The sequence below is a fragment of the Chelmon rostratus genome, chromosome 12 (genome assembly GCF_017976325.1).
Source record: "Chelmon rostratus isolate fCheRos1 chromosome 12, fCheRos1.pri, whole genome shotgun sequence".
Taxonomy (NCBI): Eukaryota; Metazoa; Chordata; class Actinopteri; order Chaetodontiformes; family Chaetodontidae; genus Chelmon; species Chelmon rostratus.
The window spans coordinates 19072795-19092732 of record NC_055669.1 but is presented as its reverse complement, the minus strand read 5'-3'; the positions used below and the strand labels follow the sequence as shown (position 1 = coordinate 19092732).

General features: G+C 40.2%; 1 protein-coding gene across 1 annotated transcript; it reads left to right on the top strand.

Moving 5' to 3' along the window:
- The first annotated feature begins 179 nt into the window (after positions 1 to 179).
- mfsd14a2 (major facilitator superfamily domain containing 14A2) lies at positions 180 to 18846 on the top strand. The gene is made up of 12 exons (XM_041949832.1): positions 180 to 399; positions 3341 to 3436; positions 7027 to 7089; positions 8545 to 8672; positions 8913 to 9027; positions 9201 to 9419; positions 10703 to 10816; positions 11932 to 12003; positions 12686 to 12798; positions 14255 to 14352; positions 14663 to 14820; positions 14918 to 18846. The coding sequence occupies exons 1-12, from the start codon at positions 316 to 318 to the stop codon at positions 15128 to 15130; spliced, it is 1473 nt and encodes a 490-aa protein (XP_041805766.1). The 5' UTR covers positions 180 to 315; the 3' UTR covers positions 15131 to 18846.
- Positions 18847 to 19938: the final 1092 nt, after the last annotated feature.

The following is a 19938-nucleotide window of genomic DNA, read 5'->3' as shown; positions in this document are numbered from 1 at the left end:
TATTCACAAATCACCATTTGAGGATCAATCGCACCTAACATTTTTCTAAACCAATCAGATGCACAGTGTGGTTTTGTACTTTTATCAGACAGCCAATCGTAGAACGGTGTTGCATTGGAAGGGCGGGTCGATGTTTAGTTCAGGAAGACAGGATGAAGTGAGGTGGGGATGAGAAGTCATCAGTTAGCTCGTTGCTAGCTGCCTGAAGCCGACTCCTGGGGCGTTATGAGCGTAGTAGCCGAAATCTGTAGATTATTTTACTTTTGATAGGTGGAACGATGACCCTCTGACATCAAGAATGGACATAAGTTAACAATGACGGGGGAGAAAAAGAAGAAAAAGCGGCTGAACCGCAGCATTCTTCTTGCAAAGAAAATTATAATAAAAGATGGAGGAAGTGTGAGTTAAATATTTATTTATCTTCGTTAACTTGGCTTGCCACTGAGCGAAGCTGCCTCTCAGTCGCTGAAGTTAGTTAGCAGCCTTGTTTATTTCATGAAAACGTAGCCTTCGAAGCGCTTTCTGGCTTTCTGCGTTCGATGCTTCGCTCCAGCGGATAATGTTAACCGTTAGCTGGGTCCGCCTCGCTAACTGGCTAACACAGCTAGCTATGAACTGGTATTAGCTATCGCGAATGTTAGCGGCCTGCGTTTGTAGTCGTTTACACGTCAGCTCAGGTAACGCTAGCTGGCTAATGTCAGTATTAGCTGTGTTTCTCTTCCTCTTCCTACAGTAATCCAGTTACCCCACAATATTAGCTTATCTAAGGTAACCCAGCATTTAATGTTAACGTTCCCTCACGTTTATTCAAAGCTTGTTGAAATTACTTGTGTCAGTGCATCATAACAGGCACACACTTGGCTAAGTTACCATTAGCTCACTAGCATATGTGTTTAAGTGGGGTTGTTTTTACCCCGCTGCAACATATAGTTAATATATTTAGCTAGCTTTTAGCCACCTTTTGTACCACCTAGCTAATCGTTTAAGCGACCTAGAAAGGTACCTTGTCAGACCACTTAACAGAACCTTAGACGACAGTGTTTTATAAATGGCCGAGGGCAAGACATTTCGCCCCTGGGTTTCGTAGCGTTGGTTGAAAATAAGTAAATACAACGTTAAAGTCAACATTCCAGATATGCTACAGCCACTGAAGCTAACATCAGCTGTGTAACCTAACATAGCTTTTAAGATATACGATGACTGTTTAGAATATGGTGCTTATGACTGGGTAAATATTTGTCATGTTTTGTTTTTCTGACGTATTCGTACTCCCTTACTGGGTCATTGACACCTGTAGTCCAGGTATGATGAACCCGTCATGTGATCAGATGGCCTTCACTGAGAGCATCAAACTTACTCAATAGGCGGATTAAATGGTTAACTAACTACCGCATCAGTGATTCTAGTTATCTGGATAGTTGTAAGTGCTTAATTTTATTGTCCCAATTTATTGTAATTGTCCCAAATTAGGCTGATGGCAATGAGTGAGTATGGTAGGATTGTTATAAATACTTTGAAGCATCAGTTATGTAATCACTTGGACAGCTATGCCAAACATGCTGGATATTTATATGAAGACACACAGTCGTAATCATAATGATGAACACCAGAAACTGTTGTTTTCCCTCAGTAATGGCCCTGTCATCCCTATTGCAGATGTGCATGTTTTTAAACTCCTGAAATGATGTGGCTCTATTCCGATGCAGTCTTTAGTTCAGATGATTGTTATTGCCTTACTGTATTACCACAGCAAGGTCTGACCACTCAGCCATTAAAGATTTCACTTTCCACATTCAGCCCTGATCCAGACATAGCATCGAATTGGCTTAGACACTCACAAGTCAGCAGCAAAATGTGAGCCATAGCTGGTTGTCATTTCAATGGAGAGGAAGTTGCAGACGTTACAGATTGTTCCTCATTTTCTCAGTTAAGCAGGTGGTGTGATCATAGTCTTATCCGTTAACAAAACAGATGGAAGTTTCCTCTGATTTGCTTCTTGTACCCCAGTTGGTCATTCCTAGACCTGTAGACTGTTTTTTTCTGTGATGCTTTCAGCCATTCCACATGGGAAAATGACAAACCACATGGGGGACTGACTAGCAGCAAGTGTCTTTGTTAAGTTGGCCTTGCCCTACTTTATAGTCTTCACAATTATCACACCTCACTATGTTTCCTGCCAAAGCTCAGCATCCACCTTCACGCCATCATACTTTCTCGACAGTCTTGTATAGATTTTACTGTGCTTCAATGAAGTGACCTCTTCTCCAGGGATTGGGTTTTATGCAAGTTAAAAGGATTTGTGTTTTATTCGTTACAGATATAGGTCTGTATTTAGAGTGACCCAGTCAACAATAGCACAGCATATTTACCTGTTGAGTTAAACATTTTGGTTTCTGGTTGTGAAAATTAGATGAAGACACACTTAACTTAAATACTGAAGGATTTTGTTAAGAATTACTTTTACATATTTAAGGAAATATTGTGCCCGTAAACAGGCAACACAGTCACTGATGCTGCTGTATGAATGTGAAGTTCAGTGAATCCTCTTCTCTTGCTTTAGTCTACATTTGCTTGTACTCAACAAAATTCATTTGTCATCAGACTAAGGCAATATAATTAATGCTGCAGATATTATGTGAAGCTTAACCATGTTTTCTCTCTCACATCAATTGCGTTATTAGAGAGTAAGTATGCCTGGATTACTAGAGCCACAGTGCTCGCCTGCTTTTAAATTAGCCTTGACGTGTATGCAGCTTAGTGGTTTTGTTTTGAGATTTGTGATTTTGATACTGTGCAGGCACAGCATAGATACAAAGCTGTGCATTTGAGAAATATATTTATAGTCATTTATATTTTTGTGATGAGGTTCTGTAGAAGTTCATTATTGTAGAAAACAATACAATTTTCATGTTTTTATTTCCTAACTGTAGCTGATTTCATCAGGCAACTTGTAAACTCATCTTAAGAAAGTTACTGTGAATGATGTAAATTTGTTAGTCCTAACTTTCCCTGAAGCTGTCAATTCACAGTAATCAAAATATTTGTGTGAATGTAAATCGCCTGTTTAGTTCAACATTGAGCACTGTATTGGCTAGGTCAAAATTTCTTCTGTTGGATAGCCTGCACTTGGGTGTGAGAATTGAGATGAGATTGCCCAGCAACAGGATCAGGTTATGTATAGTCTTTGTATCATTAGACGAATGCTTCCTGAAATTGATTCCAGTTTATGGTCGATCTGTTAATGTGTTACCAATAACATGCACTTTGCATGCCAGCTTGTTTATTACTTCTCAGCTAATCACCTTCCTATTTGTATGTGTCTCTTTCTGTCTCCATCCAGCCTCAGGGAATCGGTGAGCCCAGTGTTTACCATGCTGTGGTGGTCATCTTCCTGGAGTTTTTTGCGTGGGGTCTCCTCACCACCCCGATGCTCACGGTAAGCCTGGATGCATGCATACACACAATATGTCGAAAATTTGGCTGAGTCCAGCGAACTAAACCAGTAGCAGTGGGGGAAAACGGCATATAGCCAGATATTTTCACATTTAACTCAATAAATTAAGTGTTTATTTTGACTAAACCAGAACTGGTGATTGTTGGAACAGTGGAAGGACTAACCAAGTTCTGTTGCATTTTAATGAAGTGCTTTATGATGAGTTAGCAAGGCAATTAAGCTTGTCTTGGTTTGGTAAAAGAAAGAAACTCACAGGTGGCACACACCTGAGCAAATATATTAGCAAACTCTGGATTTTGGGCTGCCAGTTGGAAAAAAAATTTAATACCCAACCCTATCACACAAGACACACTGTTATGTAAACTGACATGACAGTTTGTAATGTATTCATACGCCTACACCTCTGTTCACTTGAAGCCTAGCCAAAGAGTGACATTTCCCATTGACTGGAATCACACAAGGCCCATCAGTGTCCATGAATGATTGAATTCCTAATCAAATGAGCGAGGCCCTGTCTGACGCAGTTTTGTTTTTTGTGCGTGTGTGTTGGCAGATGTTTTGCCAAGCGCTAATGGACTGAGAAATATGAAAAGCGCATCAAACAATCGTATTGTCTAAGCACCAGGTCTTTGTTGAAAAGGCTTATCAGGGGGTCACTGGTTTGTGTTGTCAGGCCAGAGCACTGATGCTTGCCAGGCAGACACCACACATTCATCTCAGTGCTCTGCAGAGTAGTGTGGGTTAAGTATTTGCTACAAGCAACCCGAACAGTTTTGTTTGTTTGTTGTTGTTTTTTTAAGAAGATTTTCTGTCCAAAATGTAACCTGCGCTTTTGAATTATCTTGGCACCAGAAAATCATTGGACAATAATTCAAAAACAAAGATGATAGTTTCCTCAAAAACAGATCTAATTTGTAAGCAAAGTGCTAAGATGACTCATAATGATGAAATGCTTTATTTCATACCAGCAGGGGTTGTGTATCAGTAGTTTTCTTTTTTTCTGATGTTTCATCTTTCTGCCAACCTCCTTATTTATTGCATTCCTGTCCAGTTTTTTAACCAACATGTTTTCCTGTACCAAGGTGAATTACGTTGGGTAGAAACTGGTATCTCAAACAAATGATGAACAAACACGTGTGAGCCACATGATGTAAACCAGACTGGCTTATGCAATGCATGCTTTTCAACAGTCTCTTGTTTGAAGAGGTTGTTGTATGTGTAACTGTGGAGCATTAATTACTTGGGGTTTGTTGCCCTCAAGATTCCTGGGCGGAGGCAGGATTTGCATTTTGGACTAATCAGAGGGCGCCTGAAGATGAGAGGGACTGCTTCACTGCTCCCAATGAGCGTGCTGCTTCATTAGTATCCAGCAGCAACAGTCTTCACTGAGCATTCACAGTCTGTGTGTGTTGGGTAACTGACTCCCAGAGGAAGAGAGGGGATTCTTAGCCATGCTGTGAGCTTTCCCTCTGTACCCCTAAACAATAACCAGATCCTGTTGTTCAGCCTCTGTCAAGCGTCACATGCCCTGAATTAATCCTAGGTTTTATGTTCCTACACTAGTGTCAATGACACTCGCACTCCATACTCGGCGCTCATGGATGTTATGGACTTTGATCTGAACATCCCATGGATTTTAACTATTCGAACACCCCTTACACCTACATTCCCACAAAGGTTTTAAGAATACAGTGTCTGGCTGTATGTATCCTGACATATTTTACTATGGTTCTTTTTATTTGTGGGACAGCAGTTGTAAACCAAGCATGTTCAAAAACAGAAAAGTTCTACTCTGCATTTTTATTTAATGTGTTTATAATATAAGCTTTAAAATGTAATTTTTAGATACTCAAACACACAAAGTTCACTTTTTATGATTTTAATATTTTTTTTGTAAATTGGTATCCAACTGACAAATAACAAATTGAATAAATGCGAAACGGTTTTTACAATTGTGCTGCCTTGATGGGGGTATGCATTCTCTGAGTACTTCCTAGTCTACAATGAAAGTTTGATAACAGAGCAGTTTCCCAGCAACAGTTGATCATCTAAAAACCATCAAACGGATGTTGCTAAAAGTCAAATATTTTAACATAATGTCATAGAGATTTGACAGAGGTGAGATTACTTGACCCTGACATTACATAGCTCTTATTGCTAGGTTCTTATATCAGGTTTAAATGAGGCTGTAAAGCTCTCTAGTCTCTGTGGCCACACTCTGACTGACTATTGTACTTGCTAAAAAATGAATGTTCACCCTCAACAGAGGAGGAGAAAATGAACAGTTAAACAGGTAAAAGTGCTCCATCATTCTGTGTTGCAATAACCATGAATGTCGTTTACATCCATGACAGCAGTGAAATGACAGTCCAGACCAAAACAGGAAAACCAGAACTATTTTAGTTACTTGACTGCTCATACAGCTGAGTTTGTGAGTGCATCCGTTAGGTGTAAACAAAACAACACCAACTGTACCGCCTTTCTCTCCTGATGATTTTCTGTCTTTTGGTGTGTTAGTGCTGAGTGTGGATGACTTGTAGTCCCAGAACACAAAACATGTTTGAGACATCTCCTGTGGAAAGACAGTGACTGGACTGAAAATGTGTTTTGAATTCAAACTCTTATTTGACACTACAGACCAAAAAGGTTGGCTTTTGCTTTTATGAGCAAAGTTGAATGTAAATTTAAAAGGATTTTGTGCTCACTGGAGGAATTATGTTTATCTACAGTGAGAGCCTAGCTTGTAACTCTGCCACAAGACTGTTTACAGGTGTGAACGTACTGGAGACCAGTACAGTAATAGTTGAATTCAAATATTTGGTACTATTGGATCTAAATCTTTAAATGTCAGTACATTGGAACAGTTTAACAGATAAAGTGGGAATCTATTTCAAAAATGTGTAAAGCATTGTATTTTAGTAAATCTGTACACTTTTGTATAAGAGGTAACACTGTATCTGCTGAATTTCCCCAGTGAGGGATCAAGGAAGTCTTAACTTGTCTTAATCTTCATGTCAGTAACAAAGCAGGGACACAGCAGCAGTAGTCATGAAGTGGGGAGGCCAGGACTAAAATTGAAATAAGTTACTTAAACTTTTTGTCTTTGTTTTTTGTTTGTTTGTTTTGTTTTTTCAGCATCTCTGTGTTTTACGCTGATTTGAAACAATTTTGCGTGTGTTTTTTCCCTGGGGAATATGTGAAAGTTTGTTATGTCTTGGTTGTTTTATGATAAGGCTAAAAACCAAGCCTGTTTAATGATTGTCAACACGTGGGTCATAAAACATTAGATGTGTGCAATGTACAATATTAGCCTTTTTTTTTTTAACAGTGACAATGTGCAATTCTGTTTTCTGCCGTAGGCCTCAGTGATTGAATTCATGGTTTATTTTTATGAATTGATTCCTCCATTATTTGGTACCTTTGATAGATTTTTGTCCAATGGCGTCATGTTGGTTTTTCTCTGTAGTGAAACTCTGTAAAGTAAATAACCCACTACAGGTCATTGTTTGAAAAGTGATGCAGACTAGGTAGATTAAATGGTTTCATCTCTGTTATCTGTGTTTGTTTTCCAGGTATTACACCAGACATTCCCCCAACACACATTCCTGATGAATGGGCTTATCCATGGTGTCAAGGTAAGACTTCAGTACACGCAACAGAATAACTAGGTTCAGTATTCTCTCTCTCATGATTGCGATAGAACGGTGAAACTAGGAAGTTGACCAAAACACAGTCCACTTGATTGTGAGCGAGTTATCTCTAGTGTTTTTATTGGCTGTATCTCAGCAGCATAGCAATAACAATTGTCAGTATCAATATCAATCTTTGTGTTGCTTGAAATGCATTGACTGTAAGTGAATGGAAGGGCTAACAGTTGTCTACACTGCAGAGTTCATTTGTAATTTTTCACAAGAAATAAATAAGCAAAAATAGAATTTTTTAGCTCGTTTATACTTATGCAATGTGTGACCGTTTTTGTGGATTAAGCAAATATTAAATGTACTTATTTTTCTCGTCACATAAAGCCATACAGTAAGGCATGCCAGCACTATGTACGTTTTCTGTTTTAAGTACTACTGCTGCTGTTATGTCACATCCTTCTTCAGCACTGCATGTTTGTCTTGATTTTGGAAGATTTTTTGAGCATGTGTGGTCTTGTTCAGCGACGCCCTGCTTGACACTAATTCAGTGACATGTTTACACCTGCAAGCTGTCCAGTAACAATTGCTGGTTCCCCAGCTGGCCACAGAATAACTCACTGAGGCACCTCTGAGGGTGAAGTCCTCAAACGCACCATCCATGCATAGTCTTTATTCAGGGAGAAGAAAGTGTGTCTCCAGATAGCCTGAGGGCCCAAATTTGCTATTTTCTTGTCATTATGGGTGTCGTGATCTATTATTGACCACCATAAGCCCCTTATTACAATCTATTGTCTATATGTCAACATATATTGGATTGTTTATTTTGTCAAGAAACAGAAACTAATGCATTTTTATGATGATAAAAAGGAACCATTATTTTAGATATTTTTATTAGCGAGATAAGACAGTTTCTGTGTTCTCTGGCCTTCACCATGTGTCAGTCTATATGCCCCAAGTGATTTCACTTCAAACCGGACCTCACACCAGCAGGCCTTAGGTGCTTTGTTTCTGTTTTCTCTGGCTTCATGTCTTTACTCAGAGTGAGAAGATTTTCTTGCCAGTCTGCCAGCTTCAAGAGCTTGATGATACCAGACTTCACAGTCCATAATCATGAATTTAGATCGTCCAAACAATTGAAAGAATTATAATATCTTTCAATAAAAGTGATATTGGTTGCCTTTGTGTCAGTATGTCTAAACACAAAAAAAGTAAAGCTAAAATGTGTGCCTGGTGTTAATTAGCAAAAAGGCAGTTTCATGTATAGATCATAGTCACGTTTTGTACATTGCCCTCTACCAAACCCACAAGAGTGTGTGAATTTAGTCAAATCGCAATCCCTGTGAATCTAAGCGGTGACTTCACCAGAGTTATCCATTTAAAGCACTTTTCTGATCCATCCACCACCCTCTCTGTCCTACATCCACCCCTGTCTCTCTCCATCCTCTTCAGGGCCTATTATCATTTCTCAGTGCTCCCCTGATTGGAGCGCTGTCAGACGTATGGGGACGCAAGTCCTTCTTGCTGCTCACAGTCTTCTTCACGTGCGCGCCCATTCCGCTGATGAAGATCAGCCCATGGTGAGTTCAAAGCACAAACAACTTGATACAGTTATTCAGTCTTGTTCTTAGGTAGAAGGGTGAAACAATACAATATAACACAATTTAACACAACTACAGAATAAACTTAAGATCAGAAGTTAGCAACCAACAACATTATGAATTTTAAAAAGTTAGGACCTACAATTTAAATGTAAATGTTAAATTTTAGCCATTTTATTTTGTCTGAGCTGAAAAACCAAACTCTGTTCCTTCTTTCAGGTGGTACTTTGCAGTCATCTCCATGTCTGGCGTCTTCGCCGTCACCTTCTCTGTGATCTTTGCCTACGTGGCAGATATCACGCAGGAGCATGAGAGGAGCACAGCCTATGGTTTGGTAAGGAGATGGTCGACCAAAATATGTGTCTTTAAACACCTACAGTGTGTTTATATAACCCAAAGAAGTATTTATCTGTGAAGAATCATGCCTGTCTTCATTTATTTAATTTCAAAACTTGTCAAGATCAGTTGCTTCTGTTTTGCTCACCTCAACTCTGCTTCTCCCTCCAGGTATCAGCTACCTTTGCTGCCAGCCTGGTTACCAGCCCAGCCATCGGAGCCTACCTGTCTGTGGCATACGGTGACACGTTGGTGGTGATCCTGGCCACAGCCATCGCCCTGCTCGACATCTGCTTCATCCTGGTGGCTGTACCAGAGTCGCTGCCGGAGAAGATGAGGCCAGCATCATGGGGAGCACCCATCTCCTGGGAGCAGGCAGACCCCTTCGCTGTAAGTGACAGAATAATACTCTTTGTTGATCATTTTCAGTTAATTATGACCCAGTATTATGCACGGGTTGTTACTTGAACCAGAAAGCAGTTGATTGCAGTGTTTCATCATCTGTATTAGTGTTTTATTGGAATAAAGGCATGTTTGCCTTGATAATCATTCAAGGTTAAGCCACTGGGTGGAAGCTTTTACTTCACAGAAAAATGGATCCGTATAATTGAATGTTTTCCATCATAGCACAGTGCCAGGAATGCACTTGATGGTGCTGCAAATTGTCTGCAAGGGCTGCTCACAGTCAAATTCTTTCTCAGACAAAAATGAACATTTCATTCATTCCGTCATTAACTCCTGCATAGCAGTGCACTGATGCATAACCAGATTCGCCTATTTGTAATCAATGAATATAACTAAGAGAGCAATGCTGTAGCATTAGGGATGATTTGGTTCTTAATAAGGAAAAGCACCTGCAGTTTATCTTTTGATGAGTTTGTTTTGGTGGCGTTGTATCTGCCAGTCTGTGTGTGTGTATAGATCTGCTCAGATTATGGTCCCTACTTCCCAAATTTGCATATTGGCATCCTTCAAGAGTAACTTAATAACCACCTGAAAAGTGTTTTGCTGATCTCTCTGGTTGAACGTTTTAAGCCTGTTACACCTTAATCCAAAGATAATAGTCAGCAGTCTGAGTGTGACGAACCCAGTGAGTATCTTCCAAAAGTTTTTAGGACAAATGTCCCCCTTCTTGCTGCTGTCCCTCCACTGCAGCTCAGCATTGAAACACTGCCCTGAAAAACAAAAGGAGGAAATTTTGTACTAAAAAAAACCAAAAACTTTAAAACCTGTAAGTGAAACTCAACTGATTTGATGAACTCACAAAACAAGGCGTGAGGATTTTTATTCCCCATCTCTTACATTGAGTGTATGTTAAGAAGGAATCTTTTAATGGCCAGTGTGAACAGATGGAATGATTACAGCAAGCAAAACCTGTTTCATTGTACATATTGATGAGTGGATATTGTTTTTAGACAGAGTTTAAAAAAAGTTAACCTATCCTTCTAATGCAGAGTTCAAATCAGCACTGTTGCGTTGACATGAATGTAGACTAAATGCATATTAAAGCTCTAGCTTTCTTGCATAACCTCATCGGCATGACAGTTGAAATATTCATCTTCATTATGGCAGGACATTGGGCAGCAGAGATGTCTTTCTGCTGACATTGCTTATGTTTCGTATTATGTAGCTATGCAACAAGCTAAATTGTCTCTTGATGTTCTCTTTGCCAGTCTCTGCGTAAGGTGGGCCAGGACTCCACGGTGCTCCTCATCTGTATCACAGTGTTTCTCTCCTACCTCCCCGAGGCTGGCCAGTACTCCAGTTTCTTCCTTTATCTCAGACAGGTAACACTCTGCTCTCCCTGCTTAGACATTTCGAGAAAGGCTGCAAAAATGACTGTATTATATACACATTGTTTTGACACATTATGTACACTCAGTTCCACACATAAAAGCACCTACTCATCCCAGTGTGACACCGAATTGTTATTTAAGGATTTCATCTGAAGCTACACCAACACCATCATCACCAGCACCAATAGCTGCTTTCTCTGTGGTATGAGATAGATGTTTGAGCGTAAAATGAATTCTAAAAAATCTGGATATTTAGAATTGCAGACTTTGTTAGGTTAAGTCGCATTTTGTCAAGAGGGGCAATTTACTATTAATAGTGCATGTGCATGTTCAGTGTGACAGCATACTTAGGCTAAAGGTACAACTGCAAATCTCAGGGAAATTTGCCCAACACACACTTTAACCTACATAGCTTAAAGATGGGATCAGCAGGTTTGCTGCGCAGCCTGTTTCAGTGTGTCTCAGCAAAATGCTAAAGCAGGAAACCTAATGTATTTTAAAGCATAAATAGACAGAAATGTACAGCTTTACTCATTATGCAATGATACAGTAGCATCTGGAAGCAGCTGCCAACTTTGAGTTGAACTGGCAAGATGTGAGCTCCTTGTCTGAACTGCTTGGAAAAAGGACTGTTTAGTTTGTGTAAACAGTGTCAGATGAACCAGTCGAGCGAGTCTGACACACAAGCAGCCATACTTATCTGTGACCATCTTAAGAAAGACAGCAAAGTAGGTCTTCACAGCTAGGGCTAGCATTACTGTACACAACTTCCTCCTTCTCTCCTTTATGCAGAAATTGCTTTATCATATATCTTTCCACATTCAGTGTCATAAATTATACACGCCTCGCACCAGCTGCCTTACTCCTGATGCTGCATATTTGACCTAAATGCACCAGAGAAAACAAGAGGAGTAAAGAGAGAAGCACGTTCTGTTGTTTAAAGGTGCAGTAGTAAACAGCATGTGTTTACTAAAGGCCACCAACAAACAGCCCTCTGTGGTGTTTGGTGAAAAATGGGTGGAGGTTTGTGTTTGAGATACGTGCTTGTTTTTGACTGTGCTTATCATGTCCTAACCTGTGTTATCTGAACCCTCTCTCACCCTCAGGTCATAGGCTTCTCTTCAGAGACAGTGGCTGCCTTTATCGCTGTTGTGGGGATCCTCTCAATACTAGCTCAGGTACTGAAATAATACACTTTTGCTGTAGCTTTACATGTAATGTTGAGCCATCTTCTCCTCGTGGTTGGAGGTTTAGTGTTGTTCTTAATCATTTTGTCTATAAAATGGCAGAACATGGTTAAAATGGCCATTCTTAATTTGCTAGAATCCAAGTTGCCAACTCGAGGTCCAGTCCCGTTTTATTTGCACCATATATCCTGAATTCACAAATTTCCAAAAAAGTACTTTGCAGTCTATACAGCACACCGCACCCTCTGTGCTTAGATCACCGCTTTGGAAAAAGTCCGGGAAGAAAAGTTAACTGGGGAAAAAAGGAGGAAGAGCAACAAAGGGCGGATCCTTCTTCCAGGATGGACAGACAGACATGCAATAGATGCTATGTCTATATAGGAGATAAAACAGCAAGGTCTTCACACTGCTGGTTTTGTCTAAAAAATGCCTCCAAACCCCAAATTATTCTGTTTATTGTCACAGAGAAGGCAAAGAAAAGCAGCAATTCTTAACATTTTGAACATTTACTTTAGATGTTGTTGGAGATACATTTTCTGTCCGTCAATTAATCAACTAATCATTTCAGCTCTACGTCAGTCAAACCTCAAGAGTGACATGAAAAAATATTTGCAACATGACTTCATGCCTCCTTAGAACTGTCTTGTGTGACCTGTGTGCTGTGTTTTTGCAGACGGTGGTGTTGGGGATCCTGATGCGTTCCATAGGGAATAAGAACACAATCCTGCTCGGCCTCGGCTTCCAGATCCTCCAGCTGGCGTGGTATGGCTTCGGCTCTCAGCCCTGGTCAGTAACCAACACACACACACACACACACCTTTCTGCTACATTCATTCATATGGACTGAGACCCACACATGAAGAACCAGAGATTCATTTTAAAAAATGATTTTCAATTCCACTGATTGATTCTTGAAAGACTTTGGACATCGGTGTTTCTATCTGCATCACTTGTTTTGCATGTATGGAGCTCAGTGAGCAAGCTTTACAAAATAAAGTTGTGATACAATGAAATGTAATCACTTAGTGGGTATAATTCACACAAGGCAGGAAGATGACTAAGCATTTCCTGCAGCATGATGCAAAACCGCAGTTGAAGTCATAATGCCTCTGAATCCGTTAATGGTGCCTCATTCAGCCACAGTAAAATAGCAAATATTTAACTTGCATTACAAGATGGGAAATGATGATACGTGTTTCATGCCCAATCCACTAATCAACACTGCTCACATACAGGCACACCTTTTTTTTCCTCATTAGAATTACCTGTTTTTGTCCACTGTTGTTGTAATACCACAACAAGCCACCAGAGGGGAGCATAGCCTTACACAATGGCACTGTCACCAGCTCGGTAGAGACACTGTAATAACTGAGACTCTTTAAAGGCATTTATGTCGTGTTGTAACTTAAAAGATTTTAGTTTCCGGATGTAAATGCCAAAATGAGTTCGTGTGAGCAACATATGAAAAGCTATTTTACTGTCTTAGAAATTTCAGTTTGAGATTCTGTACCTTTTTAAAACACGCTTTTGAAAGCGAAAAGCAGGAGTACAACTCATTGTTTTTGCACGTTCATTCACTTGAAACCTGTGAATATGAAGAAAGGAGCTTTTAACCAAACAACCACCACCCATACACACAGGCCACACTATCAGTTTCATTTCTCTTGAGATGAGATCATTAACAACTCCACCAGTTTCTCTTGTTGTTTTTGCCTGGAGGGGGAAGGCAGAGCAACCATAATATCTATTGATTCTGAAAGAAACCATTCACAACATGTCTCCTTGTTTCTCCTGTCTGCTTTGGTCTGTACCCAGTAAATTAAGTTAAATAAAGGTTAAGTTGGTCTTATTATATATTAAGTTAAGAGGCCTTTACATGGTCACAAAAACATACACAGTATCCAGTACTAGTCTCTCTACCTTTGGGATTACTATAAAAATGACCAGGACTCTTAAGCAGTCAATGATGAAACGCACCCATCTGATTATCATGGTCATGGTTTTAGTTTTTCATGAAAGAAATAGGAAATAATGCTGTATCTAAAATTAGCTTTGACATTTTGGACTTTAAAGGCTCAGTCACTGTTTGTTGTATAGCTGCAGTTTGCTTACAGATAGCTATAAGGTTTTTACCAGAGTATGGCCTTTACCTCCCCTTCAAGGACATGTATTAATGTAGTTTTTTCAAAGGTTAGGTGGAATTCTGTTTTTATCATTAACAACTGTGTGTTGTTGGCTGTAGGATGATGTGGGCTGCTGGAGCTGTTGCAGCCATGTCCAGCATCACTTTCCCCGCCATCAGCGCCATTGTGTCGCGTAACGCGGACCCCGACCAACAAGGTGAGTTTCTCAACCATTACCACAGGTATACCTACCTGCAAATTGTGATCTGCGCAAAGTGGCTATCCTGCTGACTCTGAAATATACCACCATTGATTTAAGATTTGTATGTATCCTCTCAGTGCCTGTATGCCAGAAAATGGATGCTGTTAGGAGACAGATAATTAACAAATCCAAGTTATGTTGTGTGCTTTGCCTTGTATTTGCCAATAAGAAAATAACAGAAATTCTCATGCTGATTGTCCACTGAAATGTAGCATCTTTCAGAGATTTTCCTGACAATGCTCTGTTTATATCTGTTTGCCTGCAGGTGTTGTCCAGGGGATGATCACTGGAATTCGGGGGCTCTGTAACGGTTTGGGCCCTGCCCTCTATGGCTTTGTCTTCTACTTGTTCCATGTGGAGCTGTCCGACACGGACGGCTCTGAGAAAGGTGCCAAATCCAACATGGCTAACCCCACTGATGAGGTGAGCATGATCAATGAATTATGTGCACAGCACAAATCATAAGCTGCACATGTAGTAGCAGTTCGTGAACATTTTTTTTTTCCTGTCGTCTCTTCAGAGTGCCATCATCCCAGGTCCTCCCTTCCTGTTTGGTGCATGCTCAGTGCTGCTGTCTCTGCTGGTGGCCCTGTTTATCCCGGAGCACACGGGGCCCGGCATGAGGCCTGGCGCCTACAAGAAGCACAGCAACGGGGCACAGAGTCACTCCCACAGCCCCCAAGGCAGCGGGGCCGAGGGCAAGGAGCCGCTGCTGGAGGACAGCAGCGTATAACCTTAGCTAAGGGGGGCAGACACCCTCGCTCCAACCAAATACCCCCCACCCCCCCGTACACATGGACAGATACACACATTTTACCACATGGACGACACGCTGTCACCTCAGGCACACATCAGGCTCATGTGCCATGAAGAGGTGTTTGTGTCCACAGCACAAAAAGTGGACACTCCTTTCTTAGCAGCCCCCCCCCCTTTTTTTTTTAAAGCAGGTTATTGTGAGGACTCTCTAAAGACCCTGTATAAAGAGAGTGTGTTGAGTATTTTTCGGGCTGCAGTGGAAAGGTGTGTGTGTGTGTGTGTGACTTGACTGAGCTGGACTCTAATCATTGGTTTCGATAAAGCAGCAACAGAGTGGAGAATACAACAGCTTCCCCCCCCTCACAGTGCAGAGCAAAACAGACGTGATTGGTTTAGAGTGTGAGTAGGGTATATCAAATGTTACTAAATTCCTGTGTGATTCTTCATATTCCTCTGTAGCCAGTGAAGTGGCAACTTTGTCTGTTTGTCCAACGACAGTGTAACAGACAGTTAGTTGAGCACTTGTCTAACAGTCTGTCACAAGCTAACATCTGTTCAGATGCTTGTCGCCGCGGCCACAGCTCACTTAAAGCATCCAAGAAGGGAACAGAGTTCCCTTCTCTGCAGGGAAGCAGCTGTGTACCTGTGAGGGTAGAGGAGAGGCGCTGCCTAATCTAGGGCAGGATGGGTCAATCAGTTCAGATATAAAAAGCTTGGTAAGGCCACACTTTGTTGAGACAACACACTTCTTAAAGAGGGAAGTGTGTGAGAGAGACCACTTTATTAGCTGAAACTGTTTTTCAATGTTTACTTGCCATTCTCTAGATAAGTAGTACAGTTTGGGTTGTATATTTTTCTCTGTTCAAACTGAAGGCTAGTTGTGCTTCAAGTTCTTATTCAAGAAACAAATGTTGCCTCGAAGTGACTTAATATATATATGTATATATATATTAATTACGTAACCTGTATGAAGACCGAGGTCTGAGAAGGCTCTGTAATCTTACGCTATCGCTCCCATCGGAGCCGTTACACACTTTTTATTCCTTTTGTTTTCATACCCTTCCTGTTGCTTTGTTTCCTGACATTTATCACCATCAGGGTTAAGGCTTACAGAACCATGGTTTTATTTTGAAAGCCTCTGGACCATTTGGAGCTAGAGCGTTGTTATCAGCATGCCAGTGTTGGCACTGGCTTTTTAATACAGAGTCTTTGAATTAATATCATTAGGTTAAACAGGATATCACTCGTGCTGCTGCAGTAGGTAATTCAGAGTGTGAAGTCATGTGATGAAGATTTGGATATGAATTATAAAACAGTTTCACTGAATGCTTGACATTTAGCTTCCGTACAAACAGTTATTAACAGGCACTGCACATTTCTCAAACTGTAACTGACATCAGATGGTAGAAATGTTAGAGGCGAAGCACCTTGTGGAACTGGCTTGTAACTCACATTTAAACAGGCTTCAGATTGTCCACAAGGGGGAGCTGTTTGGTCATTGTTAGCCCAGTTCGACACATGCCACCTTGTGCCACCTATAGCAAAATAAAGGTAGTTGTCACTGTGGTTCAGACTTGTAGATTTAAAAAGATGTCTGTCGCCCCCTACAGGCAAGAAGGGTAAAAGCTGCTCCCGTTTTAGCAACTTCTTCTGTCTACAAGCTGATGTATTTGAGAGTTTTAAAGATTTTACACTTTCCACAAACACTTGTTAGCTACAATAAAGTAAGGCTATAGCATCATCAGCACTCAAAGTTCAAGATAAGTTTTACGAAGTAATAAAAACATGCTTATCAACCAACCATGATTTCCAAAACATAGAAAATAAATACCCTGAAAATAAAACCATAGATAAAAACATTAGATAATAACACAGAAAACAACAGCAAAAAATATACTTGGATTAAAATTGAAGTTATTGTCCTCCCATGTACCCTCCAGTGAATATAGAAATCTACAACTAAAACAGGAGGGCAGTGCTGGATGTCAGAGGTTACATGATGACACTGAGTGAATTGAGAACTGTAGTCATCCCACAATTCATTAGTAAATATGATCCAGAAATGTAAAACCTCAAATGTGGACACCAACGCGAAAGAACCTGGAAGTGTCAGAAGTGCTGCATCTGTTTCTCTTGCTTGTAGGTGGTGCACATCAGCGTATCTGTCTGCAGGTCGTAACTGCTGCTGTTACTCTTTTTTTGTCAGTTGGTGGCGCAGGTTGATCTTGAACTGCATGTTCGTTATTTGAAAAATATTGGCTGCGCCTGGTTTGTACACGTACTGTGTCAGCAACTGTTAAATGATCCTTCTTGTAATTTTTAACAGTTAATTTGGAAATGCCTCAAGTGCATTTAAATAGCCAAATTCCAACCTGGTAAGGAATAGTGACTAACAGTGGCTCTCATGCTGTTTAACATCTACTGTATCTGAAGAGAAACGTATGTCTCATATTTTGTGCCAAATGTTTTTTTTTTTTTGGTTTGCTTTTTCATAATGTGTGTGTGTATGTGTGCGCACTTGAGTGATTTGCATTTTGTTTGTTTTGTTTTCTTTTCTCTTGTCTTAATTTCTTTGGCTGAAGATTTAAGTTTTATTGCTATTTTTAATAGCTTTTTAAATCTTCGTCCAGTTTTTAGGAATCTTTTCGACATCGTGGCTTCGTGGTAAACTATCGAATGTCCATCCGTCTGTTTTCAGTCTCGGTCTTCAGTTGATAACAAGCATTTCACCGTGGTGAGTTACATTTGATAAGCTCATTCTTCCTTGATTTATCAGTAACGCATAACAGAAGTCACTGAATGTTCCCAGCCAAGCTGTACATGTTGACCACGCCATACCCTCAACGTTTTGACTTAACCTGTCAGTTTTTATTATTTCAGAGGGGGTATTACTAGACAGGAGGCCATTGCTGTTGCTTTAATCTCTGAATATCATCATACTGTTTTTTGTTTGTTTGTTTTAATTTCTCATTTATTGGACCAACACATTGGTAAACCCATAAATTCAGATCCTACTAAATTGGGTAAGATTCTGCACCAGCCCCACGTGCACTCGTACAGCTTCCAAGCAGACGACTGTAAATGTACAAAAATCACCTGTACGTACAGCAAATGTATATATTTATTGCTCAAGGAGACGGCCACCTCTTGGTCTATTCGGTTGTATGGTGCAGTTATTATATATTTCTCAAGACTTACCTGCTAGCCACTCCTGTTTTTAGTACAATGTGGTTTGTGGCCTGAACCCCCTCTCTGTGTGCCTAAAATTAGCCAAGAAATGAGTATGGCAACATAAGTAAATGGTGGTTATTATGTAAATATGGGAAACTAATGACAAACTATTTATTAAAGGTTTATTGTACAATGAAATGTTTGAGTTTGCCTCTGTGGGTTTTGGGGTGAGCGTCTTCTTTATGCCAAAGCTAAGTGAGTGATCAGAATGTGCCTCCGCAAGTAAGCAACCAATAGTTCTTTCAGTGTTGTGTTTAAATTGCAGATCCTACATTAAATGGCAGTTAAATCCTGTTAGATCCCATTACAAACAGTTAGTATCCCTAATACCAGACTTTTTGTTTAATGCTCTAACTTTGGTGGTTGTTTGTTGAGTAATCCTACCCTCCAGAGTTCCTTCGCAGCTCTAATGCCTTCCTCCACCTTCACACTACAATATATCCTCAGCTGTTATTAATGCACAGACCTAAGCTCATTTACTTTCTGTGGTCTGAGCCTTTCTTTATTGAAGCCACATGGAGGCAGTAGCAAAGTCTGGAACAAATCCTTAACAAGGCCCTACTTTCCTTGAACAAGTGTCTACAAGGGCTGGGCGAAACCACAAAAATTGTTTTTGATGCAATATCAAGTAATTCTAGGCCCAGAATAATATAATTTTTATTATTGAACGCAGCTACTGTAACATGTAGGGGAGAGAAATGTGTTTAATAATGGTTATTTCTAAATATATTTTGATTACAGCTAATAATTTGACCAAAATTAAGCATTTCTTTGTACTATTCTTGTAACTGATAACTACATGTTCATTGTGTGAATGCTCTAAACTATGGAGTTAATTGATATGCACAGATGTACACAAAAGCATGTTAATACGTGATCTAAGATGAAGAGAAAGATGCTTTCCTGGGGTGATTTGGGTCCTACTGATGCTACTGTCTGTGTATTGATCTGCTCACCATGGCCATGTACCACAGTACAATGCTGACCACAAATATGCATCATGAACCTTTACTTGTACATTCAGACTTAAATAGTATTTATTCCACTCCCCTTTGAAATGTTGCTTTATTTTGAAACTGTTACCTGTTTATTGGAAAGCTTCTCAACTGAGTGTGAAATCATTCATTAATTCAAATACGTTCATGGAGGATTTATTCCACTCATTCGTATGTTGTGTGTGTGTGCGCTTCTACATCCAGAAATTAACAGTTTAATATGAATGTAAATGAGGGTTTTTTTCTATGATTGGCAGGAGGAGAGTGTTGCAAAATATCATTCCCATAAATCCCAGCACATTACTTCCCTCCTCACATGTGCTAACGTGGTCCGACATGAGATTGATGGTGTTTTCGCATCACTTTCGCTTTTGCTTTTGAGAGATTTGTGTACCTGAAGACTCTTCAGCCACTCTCACTGTAATGGCACATTACCGTCTACATTTACAGGATAATCTCTGCATGCCCGAGCAGACCGGGGTTTCCTTTTATCTGCTGGAATATGATGATGTAGGCATAGTGTCCACATGGAGCAGCAGGTGTTCTGTGGTCTTAACCT